The sequence below is a fragment of the Heterodontus francisci genome, chromosome 7 (genome assembly GCF_036365525.1).
Source record: "Heterodontus francisci isolate sHetFra1 chromosome 7, sHetFra1.hap1, whole genome shotgun sequence".
Classification (NCBI taxonomy): Eukaryota; Metazoa; Chordata; class Chondrichthyes; order Heterodontiformes; family Heterodontidae; genus Heterodontus; species Heterodontus francisci.
In genome coordinates, this window is record NC_090377.1 from 96,446,660 (window position 1) to 96,473,336 (window position 26,677).

At 43.2% G+C, this 26,677-nt stretch overlaps 1 protein-coding gene across 2 annotated transcripts in view; it reads right to left on the bottom strand.

Annotated features, from left to right (window-relative positions):
• The window catches only part of gtf3c3 (general transcription factor IIIC, polypeptide 3), an 82,992-nt gene extending 56,874 nt beyond the window's left edge, over positions 1-26,118 (bottom strand). Inside the window, exons 1-4 of one of the 2 annotated variants that reach the window (XM_068035676.1) lie at positions 25,944-26,118; positions 23,918-24,032; positions 7,750-7,919; positions 872-995 (exon numbers count right to left, since the gene is read on the bottom strand). In XM_068035676.1, the coding sequence (XP_067891777.1) occupies positions 872-995; positions 7,750-7,919; positions 23,918-24,032; positions 25,944-26,042 (508 nt within the window). In that variant the 5' untranslated portion in view covers positions 26,043-26,118. The remainder of the gene's footprint in view (positions 1-871; positions 996-7,749; positions 7,920-23,917; positions 24,033-25,943) is intronic. The other variant, XM_068035675.1, reaches the window with a different exon arrangement.
• Between the last annotated feature and the right edge of the window lie 559 nt (positions 26,119-26,677).

The following is a 26,677-nucleotide window of genomic DNA, read 5'->3' on the forward strand; positions in this document are numbered from 1 at the left end:
AGAATATGGGGGCACAGTATCAGGGTAAGTGGTCAAGCATTTAGGTCTGAAATGAGGAAAGATTCCTTTACTCAGAGGGTTGTGTATCTTTGGAATTCTCCATCTCTTCGGGGTTGTCAATGCTCCATCGCTGAGTACATTTAAGGCTGAATGGATAGACTTTTAGTCTCTCAGGGATATGGGAGGTGGGCGGGAAAGTGGAGTTACGGCAGATGATCAGTCATGATCGTACAGAATGGTGGAGCAGGCTTGAGGGGCTGTATGGTCTACTCCTGTTGCTATTTCTTATGTTCTTCTGTACTGGATTCAGACACATAATATTGATCGGTATATCAATTCTTAGGCACAGTATGACTGTGCAGTTTAATAACATGGCGAAGTATATAAATGTGTAGTGCCTATGAATTATAAATTGAGTCCAGAGACTGTAGAACAAAAATTTTCTGAATGTTGGAAAAAAACAAGTAAACTAAATGTATTCTGGAGAAAGTAAAACACAAGAACAGTTGTGGAAAATCTCTCAATTAATTCTAACAATTTCATTGATTGATGGCAACGTTTTGAATTCCTAACTAAAAACAGAAAATTCTGGTGTGGCAGCATCTGCAGTGAAAGGAACAGAGTTAACTTTTCAGTTCAATGACCTTTCAGCAGAAGGCAGCTCACCAACACCTTCTCAAGAGCAATTAAGCACGGGCAACAAATGCTAGCCTTGCTAGCGATGCTCAGATCCCATGAATGAATATGAAAAAAAATCTGAATTCATACTCGGGTTTATCTTTCACAGCAACTTCAATGGGTTTAAGAGATCTATAACTTTGCAGACTAAGGTTTGACCTTCAAACAGTGTATAAACCAAGCACTCCTGTACCTTGTCTAATGATTTCCATACACATCATCACAGCTTCTTCTCGGTCTCCTCGTGCAAACCTGATATTAGCTTCTCCCATGAGACCTCTTAAAGCTTTAGGGAGTTTACTCCGAGGGCGCCTCTCCTAAAGTTTTTTGAGGCGATGGGGAGGGAGAAAAGCAAAAAGATAAAAGTTAAATTCCCAATTTTTCATAGGCATACGTGGTCTATGTTGTATAAGATTGCAGCATTTTTTTCCATATTTTGAGTGCTTGAACATACATGAAGTCCAGAGTCCATATAAGCCATTTGGTCCATCAAGCTCACTCCATTGTTATTCTGGATCATGGACTTTAGGCATAGACACCTCTCCACCAACCATACTTTAAGGAAAATGAAGTTACTTTGCCTACCTCCCTCGAAAAAATCAATGTTGTTATTATGTCTGTAACCCTCAAGTCTCCTTCTCAACAGATGCTAATCCAATTCCCATTTAATTATCTCAACTGATCCCAAATCAACTGTCTTCTCTGCGAGTCAATTCCCCATTTCAACTAACTTATAAGGTTCCATTTTTAAAAATCTTTATCTTTTCTTAAGGCTTGGAAACTCTGTACTTAAGTCAACTTGGCCTACTCATATTGTTTAAGTTGAATAGCTGCTTACTTCAAGCATATCTACATCTTTCATTATTTTCAAACCTGTATCATGGCTTTTCTAAACCTTCTACTCTCCAGCAAAAATAAAGTTTCGTCACTTGAACCTTTCTTCAAAACTTGAGAAATCTGAAATCATCCTGGTACTCTTCTCCAAAGCCTTTGAGATGCACCTACATCCTTTTTGAAAGAGAATCAAAACTACACACCATAGTCTAGAACTGGCCTCACCATATTAATAATTTACCACAAATAATCTGGCATACAATAAAATATTTGCGATGACACCAAAAGGTGCAGCATTTCCTAATTTTGTTGGTTTTTAAGATTTACAAAATACAGGACAACTGTTATCTGGAAGAAATTCCTAAGCAGTAATTCAAGGAACAATTCCAAAATTTAAACTAAAGTCTCAAATCATACCACAGCATCTATTGTTGCTGATAATACAGTTTACATTTCTATATTCATTCACACTTAGTGTAGCCATTAGTTATCAGCGTGCTCTACGTCACAGTTAATTCTAAACCATAAAAGAAATACAATGTAATGCCAATATTACATTCAATTAAAGAAATCAGATACTAATCCTTGCCAAATAAGATTGTGTAATATCACTGCACTTTCTTGTCAGATCACATTAACCACACCATTAATTTATTTCCGATGGGATATTGTTGAAAAGCCATTCATGTTTTGCTGCCTACTTTAAATCATTTCACACCCACATGCAGACCAGCAGTCATTTTTCTAGAACTAAATTTAGAGCAATCAATAAACCTACAGTAATTACATCATAATTATTTCTTGAGACAAAGTGACATGTATCAACTGCATCAAATATCATCTCCAAAACAACGGAGATAAAAAATGCAATGAAATTAAATAAACAGATATATGTAGGTGGCTCTGAAGAAGTCATATCCAACTCGAAAAATCAACACTATTTCTTTCTCCACAGATGCCGCCAGACCTGCTGAGTATTTCCAGTACTTTCTGTTTTTATATGTAGGTGGTGTGAGTGTCATGTTATGGGCCTCTAACTGATGTCAGACTCTCCTTAATGTCACATACTGTTCTGTCAATAAATTACTGCTTATTTGAACATTCATTGCAATTCTGAATATTCACTACTACATGGCATTACACTGGTGCATTTGTACAGCACAGTGGACCGCTTAGTAAAGTTGAGTGAGTATTCTTTGCTTTGTCCAGGTCCTGCTGTCCATCATGCCTACAAAAATCATTTGTGAACCTTGCCCAACGATATCCCGACAGCCCCAAAAACCTTATCATATTTTTCCTGAAGCCCTTATGAACCTGAGCCCTGGAACGAACCTCGGCCCAACCACATTCAAGAGTATTGGGCCAACGGCATCGTTGCCTCTGCTACACTGCAAGCTGACAGATGTCAGAACCTAGGCTTGACACTCAACCATAGCCTCTGCCTGACAGCCGCTGCAAACCCCTTCATTTGGCTCTGCCGCTCCAGCCCAGAGCCTTTCCAAATTCCACCCAAATCAGCTGCCTCAGCATTTTGTAGTTGGCCCTGCTTATCTTTACACCTAGAATTTCTGTACTTTCTGATCACCAGTGGAATCTCAGGTTGAACTGGAGAATGAATAATAATAACATCTCTGTGCCCAAGAGAACAATATGCTCCAGACATCAGAGGTGTGAAATGTATAAATTAAGCTTGTTCCAGAGCAATGACATGTAGTTTACATTGGTAGATCATCTGGGTAGGGGTGGTGAAGCAATTTCTATAAAAAAAGATACATTTTATGTTTGTGTCTTTATACAACCAAAATACAGTAATAAATAGGTTCCTTCAGCTGGCTGTTCTATTGACAAGCATAGATACAAAGCTTCTACAGAAAGGGGCTTGGAAAATTAATATGCTTTTGTAAAATCCGTAATAAAGATTCACTGCCAACTCTATCTGTAAGCATGTGTTCCCAATATAACTTAGCAATAACATCTGATTGTAAGAAACAATTAATCCCACTCAGATGATGCATGAATAGGCCACCCTCTTTCACTACTTTCCCATCCCATACTTCCTGTGCCCCATTTGTTTTAATGGCAGTGATTCATGGTGGGGTACTGCTCCAAAGGTAGAGGCAGGAATCCCTCCTGCATCTTTCTCAAGTTAATGAGTCTGGTTAATGCTATCAGCAGGATATCCAACAGTGGAAGGCATCACAATTGAGCCAGACCTTGTCTGTGCCTACTATCCACACACAGACATGATCAGCAGAGGTTATCAGTAGGCAATTAGAGTGAGAATCTTAGAAGATTTTTTTTCTTCGATGAACCCCAGCCCAGGAAGCCAAGGCCAATTCTTGTGCCAAAATTAGCTAGTTCAGCATTGAACTGGGTAATGTCACAGGCTATTTCAATTTTTGCTTATTTGTACTGTTTTTATTGATCTTCATTGTACTTTGTCATTGACAGTACTTTGTCATTGACAGCAGAGAGGTAAGAAGTATATGACAGTTTTTGCTGAATCTCCTGCATAATGGTCATAGTACGCTCTCGACATGGCTCTGCCACCTTTCAGGCCAACTATGTTCCTGAACTCCAGCCCAATGACTTAGCCTGGCCCACTGATGGGACCCCCAAACTTGGGCTACATACCCCATCACCTGCAGTTGAACATTGTGGATTCCTTCACTGTTGCTGGGTCAAAATCCTGGAACTCCCTTCCTAACAGCACTGTGGGTGTACCTACCCCAAATGGACTGCAGCGGTTCATGAAAGCAGCTCACCACCACCTTCTCACGGGCAATTAGAGATGGGCAATAAATGCTGGCCTAGCCAGCGATGCCCACATCCCATGAACGAATAGAAAAAACACCCCCCATTTACCAATGGGTACTTGAAATGGACTCCCTCCCATTCAAATATATTTTGTGAATGGACTATCAATCATTGAACTATACTTTTTGTATTGACCAACCTTCCCTACACCACCCACTCCCCCCAACCCCCTGCCACTGAGTAGCATTATGGACCACTGATCTCTCCCTTTATAGGTGCATACTTGTATGGGTGCCACTACCCACTGAGTATTCTCTGCATCAGATGCAGACATTTCTCTACCTTCCCAACTGGGCAGCATTTGCACATCACAATCAGATTTATCCAATCTTTCCCTGCTCCCCACTGAAAATGTTTCCTGACCACCCTCCTCCTCTCACTCTTCATATCTCCCTCTCCAACCCCTTGTCTTGCTCTTCTTACACCATCCCTGCCCCCCGCCTGCATTCTCTCCCTTCTGTCCCCGCTCTTTCCTTCTCCTTCCTCGTCATCTCTCTCCTCCTCTTCCCTAACCCCGCTTGTCCTGCATACCGCACAGTCTTCACTCCCCATGTGCAAAAACACTGTAAATATACAATATGATTCCATCTGAGCATAAGGATGCTTGGGTTTTGTTCTTGTGGCTTATATCATCATTTGAAATCTCAATGAATTGCTTCTATTTAATCACTCCCGGGTATCCATTATTGTCCATATATTGGGCTGAAATATATATGGCGGCGGCCCGCGCGAGTCGCCGCGATGTTAAACATCGGAGGCTCATTTAAATGTCCGTGGCGGACCGCATCCCCCCACCCAATGACATGGAGGGGGCTGGCGGACCGTCCCCAGAAATGGTGTCAGCTGCCTTTGCGCAGGAACTGACGCCATTTTTAAAGGGATTCAAGCCATAACTTTCAATTTAAATATTTAAACTTAAGTTTAATGTAAAAATTGAAATCCATTTAAATTGCCCATCTTCCATCCCCCCCAATAACCATAAAATTCATTACTTGCCCTCTTCCTCCTCCAAAACATTTCCCCTGCCCACCAGACCTTCCCCACCCCCCAAAGTTCATAAACTGCGCACTGTAACCTTTCCCACCATCTCCTACACCAATCAGATGAGTTTAACCCTGCTCCCCACCAGTGTTCTGCCTCGGATCCCCAGATGGGATCCGAAGTCGCAGGAGTGCCACCCACCGGCACCAATATTGCAGCGGGATGGACGGCAGGAGCGCATCGGTCATTAATTCAGATGTTTAAATTAATTTACATATTGAAATTGGGCTCCCATCGCCAAGCAGCAGGTGGGGGGGGGGGCGCCGCCACAAGGCCTCGCCGCCACCGGTAATATCGGGCCGGGCCTTCCCAGCATCGAGGCCCATTGTGGGCCTCTGCCGGAGGCATTTTCCGCACCCCCCACCTCCCCCCCCCCCCCACCCCCACCTCCCAAACAACCCCCGCCATCGAGGGGGTCTGTTAAATTCGCCCCATTAGCACAGAATTTGTCAGATATCAACTGTAGATTGCTTAATGGTAACTTCAATGTCGGATTCAGTAATCCTCTTATCTGAACAATCTCTTGTACATAAAAAGTACAGAAAAACCAGTACTTAGCTCTACCTAAAGATATTATGTTTGCTTTGAATGAAGCAATACTTTACAGCATACTATCTTAAAACAACAAAAACTATTCTTGTTTAACTATATTTTGGAGGCCTGAGCCACTGCCTATGAAAATCTATAAAAGAATCTTAGTTCAAACAATGGTGTTGTGTCAATTTAATTTGGGTGCGATGCACAACCTTAAACTCTCATCTGTCGACAAACACTTCCTTCAGTTTCTACAAACCAAATAACTACCATTCAATATGACAATCAACAAGAGAACAAAGTCAGTTTCATTCTCATGCAAGAGCAAACTGAACTCAGCATCCTTTCATAGAAAGTTTCAGGCACAGAAAGAGGCCACTTGGCCCATTGTGGTGTCTGTGCCGGCCAAAAAACTATCCACCTATTCTAATCCCACCTTCCAGCATTTGGTACATAGCCCTACAAAATATGGCACTTGAAGTGCATATCCAGACCCCTTTTGAATGAGTTGTGGGTCTCTGCCTCAACTACCCTTTCAGGCAGTGAGTTCCAGACCCCCACCACCCTCTGAGTGAAAAAGTTTTTCCTCATCTCCCCTCTAATTTTTCTACCAATCACTTTAAATCTATGCCCTCTCATCACTGACCTCTCTGCTAAGGTTGTAGACCCAGTAAAAACACTTAAGAACTTAGCTGAGACACAGTGCTAGTCACACAATACACAGTGTGTTGAAACATAGGGGGGTCGGGTAGAAAGGGACCACAGCACACAGATGGCCAAGGAATTGCAGACAGTACATAAAAACATGCTAAAACAAGGGAGATGCTATCAGTATGCTTGCACGAACCAAATAAAGGAGTCAACATGGACACAATTAGACTCACAGTAGACAATGGGAAACAGTAAAGAAATGAAAAGTGCTGACCAGGTTCTCACTGAACCAAATAAGAAATTATCATTATGTCATTATACAAGACTCCTATTAGGGGAGGGTCTTGGAAACAAGATTTAACCCAACTGAAACTGGGGACAGCACGAGAACTCCAGGGAAGAACACCTGTCGTGCCTTGACGGGTAGTATACTATGCAAGTAGTGACAGCTTGTACGCGATGATTCTTGATATTGTGCAAGTAGCAAGAGCTTAATGATTTAGTGTGTGAATAAAACATTGATATACCTTTCACCAACCAGCTTTAGTGAATTCTTTAAAAGTAAATGCAGATTAGGCACAACAAGGTGACTAGACTCTTCACCTTCACTCTACCCAGGCCCCTCAAAATTTTGTACATGTCAGTCAGATCTCCCCTCAGCCTTCTCTGTTCCAAGGAGAACAACCCCAGCCCATCCAATCTTTCCTCATAGCTGCATTTTTCCAGTCTTGGCAACATCCTCGTACATCTCCTCTGTACCCTCTCTAGTGCAATTACATCCTTTCTGTAATGAGGTGACCAGAACTGCACACAGTACTGAAGTTGTGGCCTAACCAATGAGTTATACAGTTCTAGCATAACTGCTCTTGTATTCTATACCTCGGCTAATAAAGGAAAGGATTCCATATGCCTTCTTAACCACCTTATCAACCTGTCCTGCTACCTTCAGGGATCTGTGGACATTCACTCCAAGGTCCCTCACTTCCTCTACACTTTACAGAATCATCTTCCAACCTACAGCCATGTTCAAATTAATAAAAACAAAAAAATTTGAAAAACAATTAGACAAAATTTCATTGAATAGAGAAAATATTTCAGGAAAGAACTGGACCATTTTCTACAGAAAATATTTCTTGCATTCAACTACTCTCAATGTAGTATTTTCTGCGTGCAGAGCATTATGATGCTGCTCACCCTTTGCATTTTCTTATGCTCTCGGTGTAGCTCCATCTCCAAGGCAAAAACCTCTCCAGCAGAGAGCTGTCCACTTTGTTCCTGTTCCTCATCATCATCACTTACATGATCACCAAACATTGAAGCAAAAACTCGATGGACAGACTTGCTGACACCATCAGAGGTTTCCTCTGCAGAATAAAAAAATGATTATTTTTGTCTCCATGTTTAAACATTCATAACTTGAGTTAAAATAAAAGGACAGTTAATAATTATCAGTTATATAGCAGACTTTTAGCCTTTTACATGCTCTAGGAAATGCAGCTTCTTCGCTCATTTTCATTTCCCTATACACCAGAGTTATTCAGATGTGATAAAACCATCTGCCATTTTACAGTGCTGATACTATCCCAATTTACAAAATGACAGAGGCCTCCCTTACACCCAATACATGGCAGAGAAACTGTAGAAATTGGCCCAGGATAACTTTTTCCACCAGGCTGACACTTCATAACGACAGTGATTACATTTCAAAATAATTCATAGACTGTGATTCATAGACTCATAAATCTGGATGACCTGAGAATGTGAAAGGTGCTATATAAATACAAGTTCTTTTCTTAATTTAAATGGTCTTGTATTTAATCATAATATCAGTAATGATCAAATATTTTACAACCAGTGCACTATTACAGATGGCGTAAATTTGTAAATTATATACATTTGACACAAGTATGCTTTATGTAATTAGGATTTCCTATTTCTAGTAGTAATTTAGGGTTCTGCTACTAAATGTTCGTACCTTCCCTTCTCTGATAAAACAGCCTGCCAACGGTTACATTCCCAGACTCTCAGGGAAATGGATACGTTTAACATTCGGCCCATCATGTCCACACCTGCTCTCCAAATGAGCAATTCACTCAGTTCCATTCCCCTGCCTTCTTCCCGTAACTCTGCACATTCTTCCTTCTCACATAATAGTCGAATTCCCTTTTGAATGCTTCAACTGAATCTGCCTCCACCACACTCTCAGGCAGTGCATTCCAGACCTTAACCACTCACTACGTGAAAAAGTTTTGCCTCATGTCACTTTTGCTTCTTTTACCAATTAGTTTAAATCTGTGCCCTCTCATTCCTTTCAAGAGTGGGAACAGTTTCTCTCTATCTACTCTGTCCAGACCCCTCATGATTTTGAATACCTCTATCTAATCACCCTGTCAGCTTTCTGTTCGCCAATGAAAACAGTCCTAATTTCGACAATCTATCTTCATAACTGAAATTCCTCATCCCTGGAACCATTCTTGCGAATCTTTTCTGTACTCTCTCCAATGCCCTCATATCGTTCCTAATGTGTGGTGCCCAGAACTGGACGCAACACTCCAGCTGAGGCTGAACTTGTGTCTTATATAAGTTCAACATAACTTCCTTGTTCTTGTACTCTATGCCCCTATTAATAAATCCCAGGATACTGTATGCTTTATTAACTGCTCTCTCGACCTGTCCTGCCATCTTCAATTACTTATGCACACAAGCACCCAGGTCCCTCTGTTCCTGCACCCTCTTTAGAATTGTAGCCTTTACTTTATTTTGTCTCTGCATATGAATCACTTCACATTTCTCTGCATTGAACTTCATCTGCCATCTATCCACCCAGTCCACCAACTTGTCTATCTCCTTTTGGAGTTCTAACCTACCCTCCTCACAGTTCACACTGCTTCCAAATTTCGTATCATCTGCAAACTTTGAAATTGTGCCCAGTACACCAAGGTCTAAGTCATTAATATATATTAGAAAAAGCAATGGTCCCAACAGTGACCCCTGGGGAACTCCACTACAACCCTTCCTCCAGCCTGAAAAAAATCCATTAACCACTACTCTTTGTTTCCTGTCACTCAGCCAATTCCGTATCCATATTGCTACCGTCCCTTTTATTCCACGAGCTATAACTTTGCTCACAAGTCTGTTGTGTGGCACTGTATCAAAAGCCTTTTGAAAGTCCATGTACACCACATCAACTGCATTGCCCTCATCAACCCTCTCTGTTACCTCCTCAAAAAACTCCAGAAAGTTAGTTAAACATGATTTTCCCTAAAGAAATCCATGCTGGCTCTCTTTAATTAACCCACATTTGTCCATGTGACTACTCATTTTGTCCCGAATCATTCTTTCTAAAAGTTTCCCCACCACTGAAGTTAAACTGACTGGCCTGTAGTTGCTGGGTTTATTTTTACACCCTTTTTAGAACAAGGGTGTAACATTTGCAATTTTCCAGTCCTCTGGAAGCACCTCAAGTCTAAGGAAGACTGAAAAATTATGACCAGTGCCTCCATGATTTCCACCCTCACTTCCCTCAGTATCCTCGGATGCATCTCATCCGGTCCTGGTGCCCTAGCAACTTTAAGTACAGACAGCCTATCTAATATGTCCTCTTTATCAATTTTATACCCTTCTAGTGTCTGAATTACCTTCTCTTTCACCATTGCCTGGGCTGCATCTTCTTCTTTGATAAAGACAGATGCAAAGTATTCAGTTAATACCTCAGCTATGCCTTCTGCCTCCATGTGTAAATCCCCTTTATGGTCCCTAATTAGCCCTACTCCTCCTTTTACCACCTTTTTACTATTTATATATCTGTAGAAAATTTGGGAATTCCCTTTAATATTAGCTGCCAGTCTCTTTTCATGCTCTCTCTTTGCTTCTCTTATTTGCTTTCTCACTTCCTGTCTGGACCCTCTATATTCAGCCAATCACCCCCAGCAGTGACTACACCTTCACTTGTACCCAGTGTGGGAGAATCTGGTCACAGATAGGCCTGACTAGCCACCAGCGGGCCTGCAACCGATGAGTACAACCTTCCCAAAATCTTCATCCGCGAAGAAATGCCAAGAAGAGAAGAGACTTTATTACTTTCTCCCTTACTCTGACCCCACCTAATAACTTACTCTTCCCTACTCTAGTGCTATCTATCTCTCTCAGTATTTTATGCACCTCTCTGATATTTCCTCCTGGTTTCCACACCCCTGACAAGTTACCAGTTTTGCTTCCCTCCAATCTGAGCTCCCTCACAGATTCCCATCCCCTTGCCAATCTAGTTTAAATCCTCCCCAACAGCAGTAGCAAATCTCCCTGCAAGAATAGTAGTCCCAGTCCTGCTCAGATGCAACCCATCCATCTTGTACAGGTCCCACCTGCCCCAGAACTGGTCCCAATGCCTCAGAAATCTGATGCCCTCCCTCCCACACCAGTTGTCCAGTCACGTGTTCAATCGCTCAATTCTCCTAATCCTATGCTTATTAGCATGTGGGACTGGGAGCAATCCTGAGATTACTGCTTTTGAGGTCCTGCTTTTTAATCTCCTTCCTAGCTCCCTAAACTCTGCTTTCAGGACCTCATCTCCCTTCCTACCTACATCGTTGGTGCCAACGTGGATCACGACCTCTGGCTGTTCACCCTCCCCCAGAAGGATGGCCTATAGCTGCTCTGTGATATCCCTTATCCTGTCACAAGGGAGGCAACATACCATCCTGGAGTCACGTCCAAGGCCAGAAACACCTGTCAGTTCCCCTAACCAACGAATCCCCCATCACTACGGCTCTTCCACTCTTCTTCCTCCCCTCCTGTGCAGCTTTGGTGCCACAAACTTGACTCTGACTGCACTCCTCTGAGGAACCATCACACTCACGAATATCCAAAATGGAAAACCAATTAGTGAGTGAGATCATCTCAGGGGACTCTTGCACTACCTGCCTGGTTCTCTTAGACTGCCTGGTGGTCACCCATTCCATATCTATCTGCATGCTCCTAACCTGCAGTGTGACCACATCCCTACATGTGCTAGCCACATAGTTCTCTGTCTCATGGATGCAGCACAGTGACTCCTGCCGCTGCTCGAGTTCCGAAACCCAGAGCTCAAGCTTGTACAGCCGGTGACACGGCCTGCGGATGTTTGTCTAGGACACATGGTGTGTCCATGACGTCCCGCGTGCCACAGGCTGTACATTCCACTCGGTTGAGCTGCCCTGCTATACCTTAATTTATCGTAAGTGGAGTAGTTTACCAGTTACTCACCAACCAGCTCCTTCCACTGCACCGAAGCAAGAACCAAATACTGGAGGGTTAAAAAGGTAGAAAAAAAGAGCACCTCCTCCCACCTTCACTGAACTCCCCACTCACCAACCTCGTATCTCCACACTCTGCTTACAATCTGCACACCATTTGCAAGCTGCACCCAAACCTCTGTATTTATACGATATCTATACTGAAAAGAGAGATTTTCACTAAGAACTGAGGCATTGTAGCTGAGAAGCTAAAAGTGCCTTTAAGTGTTGTGTCTATTAAAACCAGTTTAAACCACTTCTGTTCAATTTTGAAGCTTCACCAGCATCTGAAGAACGAATAGCCTCCAACGATGAGCAATCAGGCAACAATGCAGCACAAACTAGTCCCAGAAAATGTCGACTGGCCTGGCAGATGGAGAACAGACCCTCAGCCCAAGCTGCTCTCAAGCTGATGTAGGTGAGCAAAAACTTCCTGATGTTATTTTTTCTCCCTGCCCAGATTTCTGTGGTATGCACCACTTCCCAGAAATGCCCCCTTAAGTGATCTGTTCATCTACTTCTGGCAGTCGTGCTCTCCAAACAGGTGCTAGTCTTTGTCTAAGAGTTGTGAAAGTGTTTGCACCTTCTTTCACTGGTTTCTTCTCTCGCTGGAAGTAAGTGTATGAAGACCTTGCCTCCAGCTGAGCTGAGATGGCAAGCCCTTTGTGGGGAATTGCAGACATCACCATGCATTCACAGCCAATCAGATGTTCTGCCAGACTGACCAATATATATCGTTTTCTGGGAGAAACTGGATTTTAATGCCACTGTACGTTCTCCCATGATTGCAGATGCCGATAACAACTTATCATGTAGAAACACTCTGAAACTCAGCTAGGTTATTAAGAAAGAAATTTGATAATTTACCAACTCAAGTTAAGGAGAATAATAATTCAAAAAGCTATCTCTGCTCAGAATGTTCAGTAACAGGAATGCATTTTCATGTTATTTACTTGTGGGAAACTAGACAGAATACAACACAACAAATGTGGAACTAGAGTTGGTTGATTTTAAAATGTTTTCAGAGACTTCAAAGTGTTTCCTCCTACTTACTGGGTTCAAATTCTATTGAAGGAAAAGATTGCTGTAATGAAAACTTAGGAGGAAATTATAAATATTCAGAATGACAGGGATTTAGTAAAGGAAAGATTCGCTGCTTCCAGTGGGGAGTGTACTTCATCTCATAAATTTGTACTGAATTCAGAGTAAAGTAGATAGAAAGGTGGTGCAGAATAGGTTGGCATCACTCAAAGTTAACAAGTCACTCAGTCCAGATGGGATGCATCCCTGGTTGCTGAGGGAAGTTAGGGTGGAAATAGCAGGGGCTCTGACCACAAACCTTCAATCCTCCTAGGATATGGGAGTGGTGCCAGAGGATTGGAGGATTGCAGCTGTTACACTCCTGTTTAAAAAAGGAGAGAAGGATAAACCTGGTGACTACAGGGTAATCAGTCTAAAGTCAGTCCATTGTCAAGGACAAAATTAATTCTCATTTGGAGAATCATGGGTTAATATGGGACAAGCAGTACAGATGATAAAAATCTGATTAAACTGATTGCATTCTTTGATGAAGTAAGAGAGAGAGTTGATGAAAGTGATGCAAAAGATGGACCTTCAAAAGGCATTTGGTAAAGTACCACATAACAGAATTCTTCAGAAAAATAGAAGCACGTGCTATTACAGTAACAGAGGTAACTTGGATATGCAACTGATTAAGGGTTAGGAGGCAGAAAGTAGTGGTGAATGGATGTTTTTCTGACTGGAGGAAAGTATGTAATGGAGATCCCAGGGGTCAGTATTAGGATCACTGCTCTTCTTGTTATATAGAAATGATTTGGACTTGGGTGTAGGGAATACAATTTCCCAATTTGCAAAGATTCAAAACTTGGCAATGCAGTAAATAGTTAGCAGGATAGTGGCAGACTTCAGGAACACAGGCAGAATCTTGAAATGGGCAGACACATGGCAGATGCAATTTAATACAGGTACCGCATGATCTTCAAAGTGTATGCCTTGGGAGAAACAAAATGGAGAAGCACTATAATCTAAACAAGAGCAGAGGGACCTGGGTGTGCATATTCACACATCTTTGAAGGTGGCAGGGCTAATTGATAAGGCAGTTAAGAAAGCATATAGGATACATGGCTTTGTAAATAGGGTCAATGAATACAACTATTTGGAAATCATGCAAATGGGGTAGCACAGTGGCGCAGTGGTTAGCACCTCAGCCTCACAGCTCCAGTGACCCGGGTTCAATTCTGGGTACTGCCTGTGTGGAGTTTGCAAGTTCTCCCTGTGTCTGCGTGGGTTTTCTCCGGGTGCTCCGGTTTCCTCCCACAAACCAAAAGACTTGCAGGTTGGTAGGTAAATTGGCCATTATAAATTCCCCCTAGTATAGGTAGGTGGTAGGAAAATATAGGGACAGGTGGGGATGAGGTAGGAATATGGGATTAGTGTAGGATTAGTATAAATGGGTGGTTGATGGTCGGCACAGACTCGGTGGGCCGAAGGGCCTGTTTCAGTGCTGTATCTCTAAACTAAACTAAAACATTTACAAATCACAGGTTAGACCTCAGCTTGAGTAGTGTGTATAATTCTGGGCACCAAATCAATGCCTTGGACAGGATACAGAGAAGGTTATTTAGGATGAGACTGGGGAAGAAGGATTTCAGTTATGTGGAGAGATTGGAAAAGCTGGGATTGTTCTCCTTAGAACAGAGAAGGTTAACGGAGGACCTAACACATTAAAATTATGAAGGGCTGTGATAGAGCAAGTAGGGAAAAGCTGTTTTCTCTGATAAGTAGGTCGATAACCAGATGTCATAGATTTAAAATAACTGGCAAAAGAGCTAGCGGGGAAATGAGGAAAAATTATTTCACACAGACAGTTGTTATGATCTGGAAAGTGCTACCTGAAAGAGTGGAAGAATCAAGTTCAATAGGAATTTTCAAAAGGCATGTATTTGAAAAGAACCAATCTGCAGGGTTATGGGGAAAAAGCTGGGATGTGGCACTAAACTGGATAGCTCTTTCAAACAGCTGGCATAGGCACGACTGAACAAATGGCCTCCTTTTATGCTGTAAGAATCAATGATTTTAACATACATGAAAGCATCCATCATCAAGGACAGCTGAAAAAATGGCATTATGTCTCAAGAAGTCAAAGGGTAACAAGTTAAAGAGGACACATTAAAATAGGGAAAGGTACATGCAATATAAACTTCTGACCCCATGCCATTTCAGAAGGAAAAATAAGTTATGAAATTCTTCTGCTACCCAGAAGGAGGAATCACCAATTTTTCTCTTATCTCCCGTTGTATACTGGAGATCATACACATGGTGTAATGCAGTTATATCATGTCATGCGTACAAATGCGATGATGAAAAATTACAGACGAAAACTGAATTATAAAAATTGACTTTGTCTTTTAAAAAAAATAGACCTTTCCTTTAAAAAGTCAACAATGTGCTCCAAAATGGCCACCAAAGGTAAAGAGCTTGGCCTTTGTATATTCAAACTGTCTGACAAGGACAAAGCAATACCTTCAAAGCTAAGAGGTATGAACTACACCCATCCTACACCCATCCTGAAATGTTCCCGGATTGAATGGGTTCTTCTGAAACAAAGAAGGAGTGAAGTGGAAGCAACATAACTAGATTATTCTCATCTTGTGTGATCACCATGGGGGAAGAGACCAAAGCTTCTCCTCCCAGATGATGATGTGATGAACTTTTTAAACTTAAAAGGACAGCCCTGGAAGAGAGAGAGAGAGAGAGACATCCAGAAAGAAGCTTCGAAGAAGCTTACTTCCAACCAGTCAGAAAGGACACACCCTGCTGTAGAATTCAACATCTATACTAACACAGCATTATAAGTGATCCATTGTCTTCAACTGAACTTTCAACCAAGAGAGAAACCTACAAACACCTCAGGCCTGCAACCAACAAGAGTTTGACTTCCAAGAGAATTCAACAGGTTTTTTTATTCTTTCATAGGATGTGTGTGTCGCTAGCTAGGACAGCATTTATTGCCCATTCCTAATTGCCCTTGAGATGGTGGAGGTGAGCCACCTTCTCGAACCACTGCAGTCCCTGTGGTGTAGGTACACCCACAGTGCTGTTAGGAAGGGAGTCACAGGACTTTGACCCAGCGACAATAGTATAGTTCCAAGTCAGGATGGTGTGTGACTTGGAGGGGAACTTGCAGATGGTGATGTTCCCATGCATCTACTGCCCTTGTCCTTCTAGCTAACAGAGGTCATGGGTTTGGAAGGTGCTGCTGAAGGAGCCTTGGTGAGTTGCTACAGTGCATCTTGTAGATGGTACACACTGCTACCACTGTGCGTCGGTGGTGGAAGGAGTGAACGCTGAATGTGGTGGATGGGGTGCCAATCAAGTGGGCTGCTTTGTCCTGGATGGTGTTGAGAAGGCCTGTTACAAGGGTTTGCCATGCCCCTGGCTGGAAAAACATTTTTGCATATTAACAGACAGTGCTTGTGGACAAAGGAGCTATTCTCTGCACCAATTCAATCCACAAACAGATGTGGTCAGACTAGTTAGTCACATGAGTAACTGGCTATTGTACAGTTTTGAACTGAGTGTTTGAACTGGCAGAAAGCTCTCTGCTCCTGGATTGAAAAGACCTCTCCTGGCTAGTTCACCCCAGCCTCTCCTGTCGGCTCCCATCTCTTTCTCATGGAACTCCAAAAACCCACTGAAGACACATGAACCCCAAGAAAGGAAAGGCTCCTACAGTGAACAAGATTTAAGAAGAATACTGGGCCCCAATGAAAAGCAAGATCCACCTACAAACAAGGACTCTACAAAGAGCTCGAAGAATCGTAACAACAACTCTTCAGATATTGCCTCAAACCTTTCCACTTTTATTTTTCTTCTGCTTTTTCTGTCCCTTTCTGCATGTGTGTATTGCATATGCAGGCCAGCGTGGGCATTTCATGTACCCATAGGCACTAACCGAATTAGTTTAAGTTTAATAAAATTTCATCTTTCTTCTTTAAACCTAAGAAAGCCTGTTTGTGCTCGTTTCTTTGCCTTATAATTGGAAAGCGGTAAACAAGATATCAGCAAGGGGGAGCTAAAAACAGTGTGTTTAAAAATAAAACGCTATTACAGTAAGACCAGGTGAAGGATGAAAGGGAACCCTAGACCTCTTTCTCACCTGGTCGTAACAGTATGTGCATGTTTGCGCAAGCGCGAGTGAATGTGTGAGTGCATGCGGATGCGACAATTTCAGATTAGGCACATTGATCAATAAATAATTGATTTTCTGTTTTAAACCTACAAGAAACCCTGTCGCTGTCTGTTTATTTGACAAATAAAACACAAAGGAGTAAAACCCTAATGACAAAAGTACACTTGCTGCAGTCAGGTGGGAGTTGAACAGTGGGAATCACCCAAACCCCTCACCACATGGCCGTAACAATCAGCGAGCAGCTCTCACTGCTTCAGCAAGGATCAGCCCCAGAAAAGTAACAATTAGCACTGGTCAAGTTCATAGAAATATCCAATCAGTACTGAATTTTCATGTTCCTGCTGCGTGTAGGTTTAGCACACAAAGTGGAAAGACCCTAACTATTGCAGAAGTAGCCACTTATCAACAGATCTGCGACATTATTATATTATATGCAGCCTCACAGCTCCAGCGACCCAGGTTCGGTTCTGGGTACTGCCTGTGCGGAGTTTGCAAGTTCTCCGTGTGAATGCGTGGGTTTCCGGGTTGTCAGGTTTCCTCCCACATGCCAAAGACTTGTGGGTTGATAGGTAAATTGGCCATTGTAAAAAAAATTGCTCCTAGTATAGGTAGGTGGTAGGAGAATTGAGGGAAGGTGGGATGTGAGAGGGAAAATGGAATTAATGTAGGATTAGTATAAATGGGTGGTTGATGGTCGGTGCGGACTCGGTGGGCCAAAGGGCCTGTTTCGGTGCTGTATCTCTCTATGACTCTATTAATCAGCTGAGGAGGTCTTTTCCTGCTCTTAAGATTCAACACCATATTCCTTCCAACCTGTCCTCTCAGGCCTTGCAGGAAATACATAGGCATCATTTTTCTAGTAAAGCAATAGTCAAAACAAACTGCCACTGCCTCAGCTCATCAGCTGCTGAAACCATCATTGATGCCTTCCTAACCTCTAGACTTGACTATTCCAATGCACCCCTACATGGCCTTCCACGTTCTACTCTTCATAAACCTGAGGTCATCTAAAACTCTGCTGCCTGTGTCCTTACTTGTGCCAAGTCCTGTTCGCCCATCACCCTTGTGCTCATTGACCTACACTGGCCTCCGGTCAAGCAACGTCTCAATTTTAAAATACCCATCCTTGTTTGCAAGTCCCTCCATGGCCTCGTTCCTCCTTATCTCTGAAATTTCCTCCAGCCCCACAACCCTGAGATATCTGCGCTAATATAATTCTAGCCTTTTGAGCATCCCTGATTTCAATCGCTCCAACATTGATGGCCGTACTTTCAGCTGTCTAGGCCCCAAGGTCTGAAATTCCCTCCCTAAACCTCTTCATGTCTCTTTCTGTTTTAAGACACTCCGTAAAACGTACCTCTCTGACCAATCTCTCAGCCATCTGCCCTAATATCATCTTATGTGGCTCGATGTCAAATTTTACTTTACAATGCTCCGTTAATTTTTTTAAATGCACAATGCAGTTTACGTCAGTCTGTTGAAAGTTAGACTACTTCAAGCAAAACAAACCAAAGAAAGGCGGGGGAGTGGGACACGCTGAGTTGCTTTTACAGAGAGCCGGCATGGCCACGATGGGCCAAATGGCCTCCTACCGTGCTGTAACCATTCTATGAAACTATGTGAAGCACCTTGGGACATTTTATTGCACTGAAGGAGCTATATAAATATAAGTTGTTGTGTTAACCTGTTGCAAGTGTTGCCTCAGTATACTGCACAGGAGAATGATACAACATGTAAAGATATGACTCAGCATTGACAGGAGATGTTAAAACTATCTTAAGGTTGTCCTTTCACATGGTTTATTCAAAAGGTCATAGACAAGTTGGTGGAATGGGCAGACAGGTGGCAGATGAAGTTCAATGTGGAAATTTGTGAAGTGATTCATTTTGGTAGGAAGAACATGGAGAGACAATATAAAATAAAGGGTACAATTCTAAAGGGGGTGCAGGAGCAGCGGGACCTGGGTGTGTATGTGCATAAGTCACTGAAGGTGCCAGGACAGGTTGACAGAGTGGTTAATAAAGCATACAGTATTCTGCGCTTTATTAGTAAGGGCACAGAGTACAAGAGCAAGGAGGTTATGTTGAACTTGTATAACATACGAACGTACGAATTAGGAGCAGGAGTAGGCCCCTCGAGCCTGCTCTGCCATTCAACAAGATCATGGTTGATCTGACTGTAACCTCAATTCCACATTCCCACCTACCACAACACTAGTTTGGCCTCAGCTGAAGTATTACATCCAGTTCTGGGCGCCACACTTTAGGAAGGATGTGAAGGCATTGGAGAGAGTGCAGAAAAGATTCACAAGAATGGTTCAAGGGAAGAAGAACTTCAGTTAATGAAGATAGATTGGTGAAGTTAGGACCGTTTTCCTTGGAGAAAAGGCGGCCGAGAGGAGATTTGATAGAGGTATTCAAAATCATGCGGGGTCTGGACAGAGTAGATAGGGAGAAACTGTTTCCCCTCATGAAAGGATCAAAAACGAGAGGACACAGATTTAAAGTAATTGATAAAAGAAGCAAAAGTGATACGAGGAAAACTTTTTCACCGTAGCGAGTGGTTAAGATCTGGAATGAACTGCCTGAGAGTGTGGTGGAGGCAGGTTCAGTTGAAGCATTCAAAAGGGGATGAGACTGTTATCTGAAAAGGAAGAATGTGCAGAGTTACAGGGAGAAGGCAGGGGAATGGCACTAAGTGAATTGTTCATCTGGAGAGCCGATGAAAACATGATGGGCCGAATGGCCTCCTACTGCGCTGTGACACTTCTGTGATTTATCAGAATATGATCTGATGCACTGGAATACAGAAGGTTAAGTGGTGATCTGATTGAGGTTTTTAAGGATATTGGAAAGAATTGATCGGGTAGATAGACAGAAACAGTTTCCACTGGACAGGGTACATAACCTCAAAATCAGTGCCAATCCATTCAGCGGAGAAGTTAGAAAACACTTCTTCATGCAAAGGGTGGTGGAAGTGTCGACCTCTCTCCCACAAAAAGCAGACGATGCTAGCTCAATTAATAATTTTAAATCTGAGACTGACAGATTTTTGCTAGCCAAGGGTATTAAGGGACATGGAACCAAGGCAGGTGACTAGAGTTTGGGTATAGATCAGCAATGACCTCATTGAATGGCGGCACAGGCTTGAGGGGCTGAATAGCCTACTCCTGTTCTTATGTTGGCCTACAACAGATAGCTTCATGGTTAAAAGATCCTGACCTCCTGAGCAACGCAAATGCTCCAAAGTCCTGTTGGTGGCATATGGAGTCCCCCAACAGCTTCTCATCAAAAAGTCCATTCAATCAAGTTGCACCTTTAATAGCTGCTACAATTCCCAAGGAAGCCGCAACAAACGTAATTAAGATGCACGTTCCTAAACATTGACATCAAGCACATCTACTCAGAATGATCAGTGCAGGCCTTGTCGATTGTATCAGGTGTCAAGCAACTCCAAGGTTATATCAGATAACATCAGCTGATGGCGACCAATGCCCCTCCAGATCCTTCTTCCCCTTCACTTCCCTCTGACCCCATCCCTTCTGATCTGACCCCTTGCCGTGTATTCACTATACCCTTTGACCTTCCCCTCTCTGACGCTGAACGTTCTGTACTCAGCAAAGGACTCAGTTTTATCCCCTTACGCCCCACCTCACTGAATTTCGCACACGGCATGATGTTGAGCTCTTCTTCTGTCGCCTTCGCCTCCAGACTCACTTCTTTGACCAGGAGTCCTCCACCCCGACCAGCAGACCCATTCACCAGCCTCCACCTGGACCCCTCCCTCTGGCCTCTTACCCGTTCTTGATCTTTTCATTGAAAACTGTCGGCGAGACATCAGCCATCTCAATCTCTCTGCCCCCCTCACTCACTCTAACCTGTCTCCCTCTGAACTTGCTGCACTCTGTTCTTGCAGGTCGAACCCAGACATTGTGATCAAACATGCAGATAAGGGTGGTGCTGTTGTTGTCTGGCGTACTGACCTCTACCTTGCAGAGGCTAAGCGCCAACTCTCAGACACTTCTTCCTACCTCCCCTGGACCATGATCCCACCACCGAACATCAAGCTACTGTGCACAGGACTTTCACTGACCTCATTTCCTCCGGAGATCTTCCCTCCGCAGCTTCCAACCTCACAGTCCCGCAACCCCGAACAGCCCGCTTCTACCTCCTTCCTAAAATCCACAAACAGGACTGTCCAGGCTGTCCATTGTGTCAGCCTGTTCCTGCCCCACTGAACTTATTTCTTCCTATCTTGACTCAATATTTTCTCCCCGGTCCAGTCTTTTCCCACCTACATCCTTGACTCTTCTGATGTGCTGCATCATTTTGACAATTTCCAGTTTCCTGGATCTAACCTACTCCTCTTCATTATGGACGTCCAATCTCTCTACACCTCTATCCCCCACCAGGACGGTTTGAGGGCTCTCTGCTTCTTCCTTGAACAGAGGCCCAATCAGTCCCCATCCACCACCACCCTCCTCCGCCTGGCTGAACATGTTCCCACATTGAACAACTTCTCCTTCAACTCCACTCACTTCCTTCAAGTAAAAGGTGTTGCTATGGGTACCCGCATGGGTCCTAGTTATACGTGTCTTTTTGTGAGATATGTCAAACATTCCTTGTTCCAGTCCTACTCAGGCCCCATCCCCCAACTCGTTTTCCGGTACATTGATGACTGTATCAGTGCCGTTTCCTGCTCCCGCCCTGAACTGGAAAACTTTGTCAACTTTGCTTCCAATTTCCACCCTTCTCTCACCTTTACATGGTCCATCTCCGACACTGCCCTTCCCTTCCTCCATCTCTGGGGATATGCTGTCTACTAATATTCATTATAAGCCCACCAACTCCCACAGCTACCTCGACTACACTTCTTCACACCCTGCCTCCTGTAATGATTCCATTCCATTCTCCCAGTTTCTCCTTCTCCGACGCATCCGCTCTGATGATGCAACCTTCCACAACAGCACTTCCGATATGTCTCCCTTTTTCCTCAACCGAGGATTCCCCCCCCCCCACTGTGGTTGACAGGGCCCTCAACTGTATCCGACCCATTTCCCGCACCTCTACCCTCACCCCTTCCCCTCCCTCCCAGAACTGCGACAGGGTTCCCCTTCTCCTCACTTTCCACCCCACCAGCCTCCACATCCAAAGGATCATCCTCCGCCATTTTCGCCACATTTAGCGTGATGTCACCACCAAACGCATCTTCCCCTCCCCTCCCGTCAGCATTCCGAAGGGATCGTTCCCTCTGCGACACCCTGGTCCACTCCTCCATTACCCCCGACACCTCGTCCCCTTTCCATGGCACCTTCCCAATGTAATCGCAGGAGGTGTAATACCTGCCCTTTTACTCCCTCTCTCCTCACTATCCAAGGCCTCAAACACTCCTTTCAGGTGAAGCAGCGATTTACTTGTACTTCTTTCAATGTCGTATACCATATTCACTGCTCACAATGCGGTCTCCTCTACATTGGGGAGACCAAACGCAGATTGGGTGACCGCTTTGCGGAACAGCTTCACTCAGTCCAAAACCATGACCCTGAGCTTCCTGTCGCTTGCCATTTCAACACTCCCCCCTGCTCACATCTCTGTCCTGGGCTTGCTGCAGTGTTCCAGTGAACATCAACACTAGCTCGAGGAACAGCATCTCATTTACCGATTAGGCACCCTACTGCCTGCCGGACTGAACATTGAGTTCAATAATTTCATAGCATGACTGGTCCCCCTTTTTTATTTTTAGCTTTTTTTTAAATTTTATTTTAGTTTGTTTCACCATTCATTTTTTTTTACCGTGTGCCTGCCCAGTTTTTTTTCATGTTTGTGCTTTTGGCCAGGGCTGTTCATCATTCTGTCATTTAACACCCTCTCTGCACTAACGCTTGGTCTTTCACCACACCATTAACACACCCTTTGCCTTTGCTCCATGACCTTCCTGTCAGTTATTCTCTATGACCCTCTGTCCTATCAACACCTTCCCTTTTGTTATCTTTTGCCCCAGCCCTGCTTTATTTGCTTAAAACCTATTACATTTCTAACATTTGCCAATTCTGATGAAAGGTCACTGACCTGAAACATTAACTCTCCTTCTCTCTCCATTGATGCTGCCAGACCTGAGTATTTTTTGTTTTCATTTCAGATTTCCAGCATCTGTAGTATTTTGCTTTTATATCAGAGAACGTTTATTGATATTAAAATATTATCTGACTTCAAGATGGACTAATCTCTAAAAACAGGAGTATTGATCAATTTCACAAGCTGCCAAAGTTGAAATGGCTTTAAAAGATTATCCCATAACAGCATTTCCACAAAATGGGATTCCAGACCAGTTCATCTCCATTTTTCACTATCCACCTTCCAAAATTGATGTAGCGTCAAGTAGAAGTATTGTTTTCTGCAACAAACCCCCACCCGGCCTTCCCAAAAAAACTCTGTTACTCTCACTCGCACCTCTTGTTCTTCCCTTCAGCTGCCTGGGCCCCACATTCCAAAATTCCTTTCCTAAACCGTGTCACTGCCTCCTTCTTCTTTAAAACTCTCATTAAAAAAAAACTTCTTTGACAAAGGTTTTAAGGTCACACTCCCCAACAGCTCCTTCTTAGGCTCGGCATCCATTTTTATCATCATGCCTCTGTTAAGTGCTTTCGGATGTTTCTCTGTGCTAAAGGCACTATATTAATGCAAGTTGCTGCTTTAAATGCAAGACGTCAAGACAAATATAAACCCACATCACAACAGAAGAAACTGCTAAATCTGCATTATTTGGTTTTAATTGAATAAGTTTTCATTCTGTTTATACACTGTAGCAGCATCTACAACTGCTTGCCTGAAACGTCATACTGACAAGAATAAACCTTTTCTAAAGTAGATTAATAATGTACCTGAATCGTCTGCCTGTTGCTTGGCTTGGCTGTGGGAGGCTCTAGAAGGGCCATCCTGATCTTCCGCTGCAGTGATTTCTCCTTCATCTTCAGTTACTCCATCACCGATGGCTTCCTAAAAAAAAAAACTCAAGTCTCATTACATGATACTCATGGCAAAAATAAATCATATATGAAAGGATGTTAAAAATCACACATGCATATTTCTGCCCATTTCTTTTCCTATCCCTGACTATAAAAAATTCACAGTGCAGTCGCTCACCAGCAAAGATACCCAATTCAGGCGACCCTGAGCAATTTATTAAATCATTTTCATTCAGTTACATTTCTCATTCAGCACTACACATTTATAATTCAAATAAAACACACTATACTCCTATTCTTAAATGCTTTACATTTCATATTGTCTGTTCATCGCCTACTTTCATCCAAGGGCAGAACTATGTATCAGAGATACATGGGCCCTTCTCATTACAAGATGATGTATCTGGAATAATAAATTAAAATATTGCATATAGAGAACATTTACTCCTTTTACAGAAGGCTAAACTATCACACATGCAAGTTCCATACCAAGTCAGACAACATACTGACTTGGAAATATATCACCGTTCCTTCACTGTCACTGGGTTCAAATCCTGTCACTCCCTCCCTAATAGCACTGTGGACGTACCTACACCACAAAGACTGCAGCAGTTCAAGAAAGTGGCTAACCATTACTTTCTCAAGGGCAATTAGGGATGGCCAATGAATGCTGTCCTTACTAGCAATGTCCACACCCCGAGAAAGAATAAAAACACTTCATTTCTCTCTAGAGGTGAATTGAAAACACTCTATTGTACACCACGTGAGTGTGCGCATCTGGCAAATCTAATTTACCTGTGTCTGACAGAATACACATAGTGAGATCTGAAGTCACATTGTTTGTAGGAATGTGTCTCTCCTTGTCTGACAGGTCCAGTCTGGATAAGAGTTCTGCTATCCAGCACCATATGAGAGACAGTATGTGTGCGCATGTGTATCAAGAGAAAGATGATTCGTTTGTGGTAGGACTGCAATGTGTGTGCACTTTGTGGGTGGGAGTAGGTGTATGTGTATCTGCTCCGGGGTGTGTATAATCGACATATACAAAGATGAGTGCGGTAAGCAGCAGTGTCTTGTGGCTGTAGTGTCTGACAGAGGTTACATGTTTGTCTGGTTGGTGGCTGGATGGGTCAGTGTCTATCTCCAGTGCCTTTCCCCTCCCTCCCCACTCACTAGTAACACGGTCACCTCTGCATCAGAGAATTGTGGGTTAGAATCAATGCACAGTGGTTCAGTTCTGGGTACTGCCTGTGTGGAGTTTGCAAGTTCTCCCTGTGACCAAGTGGGTTTCCGCTGGATGCTCCGATTTCCTCCCACAGCCAAAGACCTTCAGGTTGATAGGTAAATTGGCCATTGTAAATTGCCCCTAGTGTAGGTAGGTGGTAGGAGAATTAAGGGAAGTTGGGGATGTGGTCGGAAATATGGCATTAATGCAGGATTAGTATGAATGGGTGGCTGGTGGTCAGCACAGACTCAGTGGGCCGAAAGGCCAGTTTCAGTGCTGTATGACTCTATGAAGTTTAAGGCACAGAAAGAGGCCACTTGGCCCATCGTGTCTGTGCCAGCTGAAGGTTTAAGCCCCACTGCATTAATTTAAATACATAATAAAGGTTGACACTTTGGTGGAGTACTGAAGGACTGTTTGACTTTCGGGGGTGGGGGGTGCGATGAGACCTTCTACCAGAGGCCCAGCCGATCTTCTAGGGTGGGAGACAAAAGGTCCCATGACACTACTCAAAGAGGAGGGTTCTCGTATTGAGGAAGGCCAAAGTCTGAAACTTTAACTTGTCATTTCTCTGCACAAGTCTGGTGCCTGACTCGCTCTGTGTTTCCAGCATTTCCTGATCGTTTTTCTCACTGTTGTTTCTGCGATCTTGCTGTGCGCAGGCCGCAAAACCAGAAACTGCTTCACTAGCGCTGGCTCCGTCTCTCCCTCCCTCACCCGCTCTACGGCTTTCCTCTCCTCTCGAAGCCGCTCAAATTCCTCGAAAGAGATCTTTCCCTCCAAGTAGTCGATGAGCTCGGGACTGAAACCCGACATCCTGAATCCGGATGGGTTTCAGAGCAACACTCGCTCGGTCCATTCACTTAAACGGTCCGGTGGAAATTCGGCGCCGCAATTTCGTACCTTCAGGCTCTCATCTCTGATCCATCCAATCCTGCTTCGCTTCCACTCAATTTAATCGCTGTGTCACTTTGGAAGAAATTTGTAAATTAATTTATGATTTTTCCTTAACTTTCTGACAATCTACTGCGAGCAGAGCCCGGTTCAACTTGATATGATCTTCTTGCAATTCATTCTGCATTTTCTTCAAAACTAATAAACTTTAAAATGTCAAACTAAAATCCTCAGACTCTGTCTTTAATAAATAAAGTAGGCAAAATCATTCCTTTAACAGTCTGTGATTCGGGCAATGGAAAGTTCTAGATGCAATTGAAGAGATTGGTACAATCGATTTTTTTTCTATATTTGTTCTTGCAAGATGTGGGCGAAGAAAAAAGACCTGAATTTATATTGAGCCTTCCATGATCTCAGGACATTCAAAGTGCTTTACAGCCAATTAAGTACTTTGAAATGTTGTCACTGTTGTAGAAAATGTGTTACTTAATTTGCAAAAGCTGCCACAAATAACAATGAAATAAATTACCAAATCATGCTGGGATTTTACCGTGCCT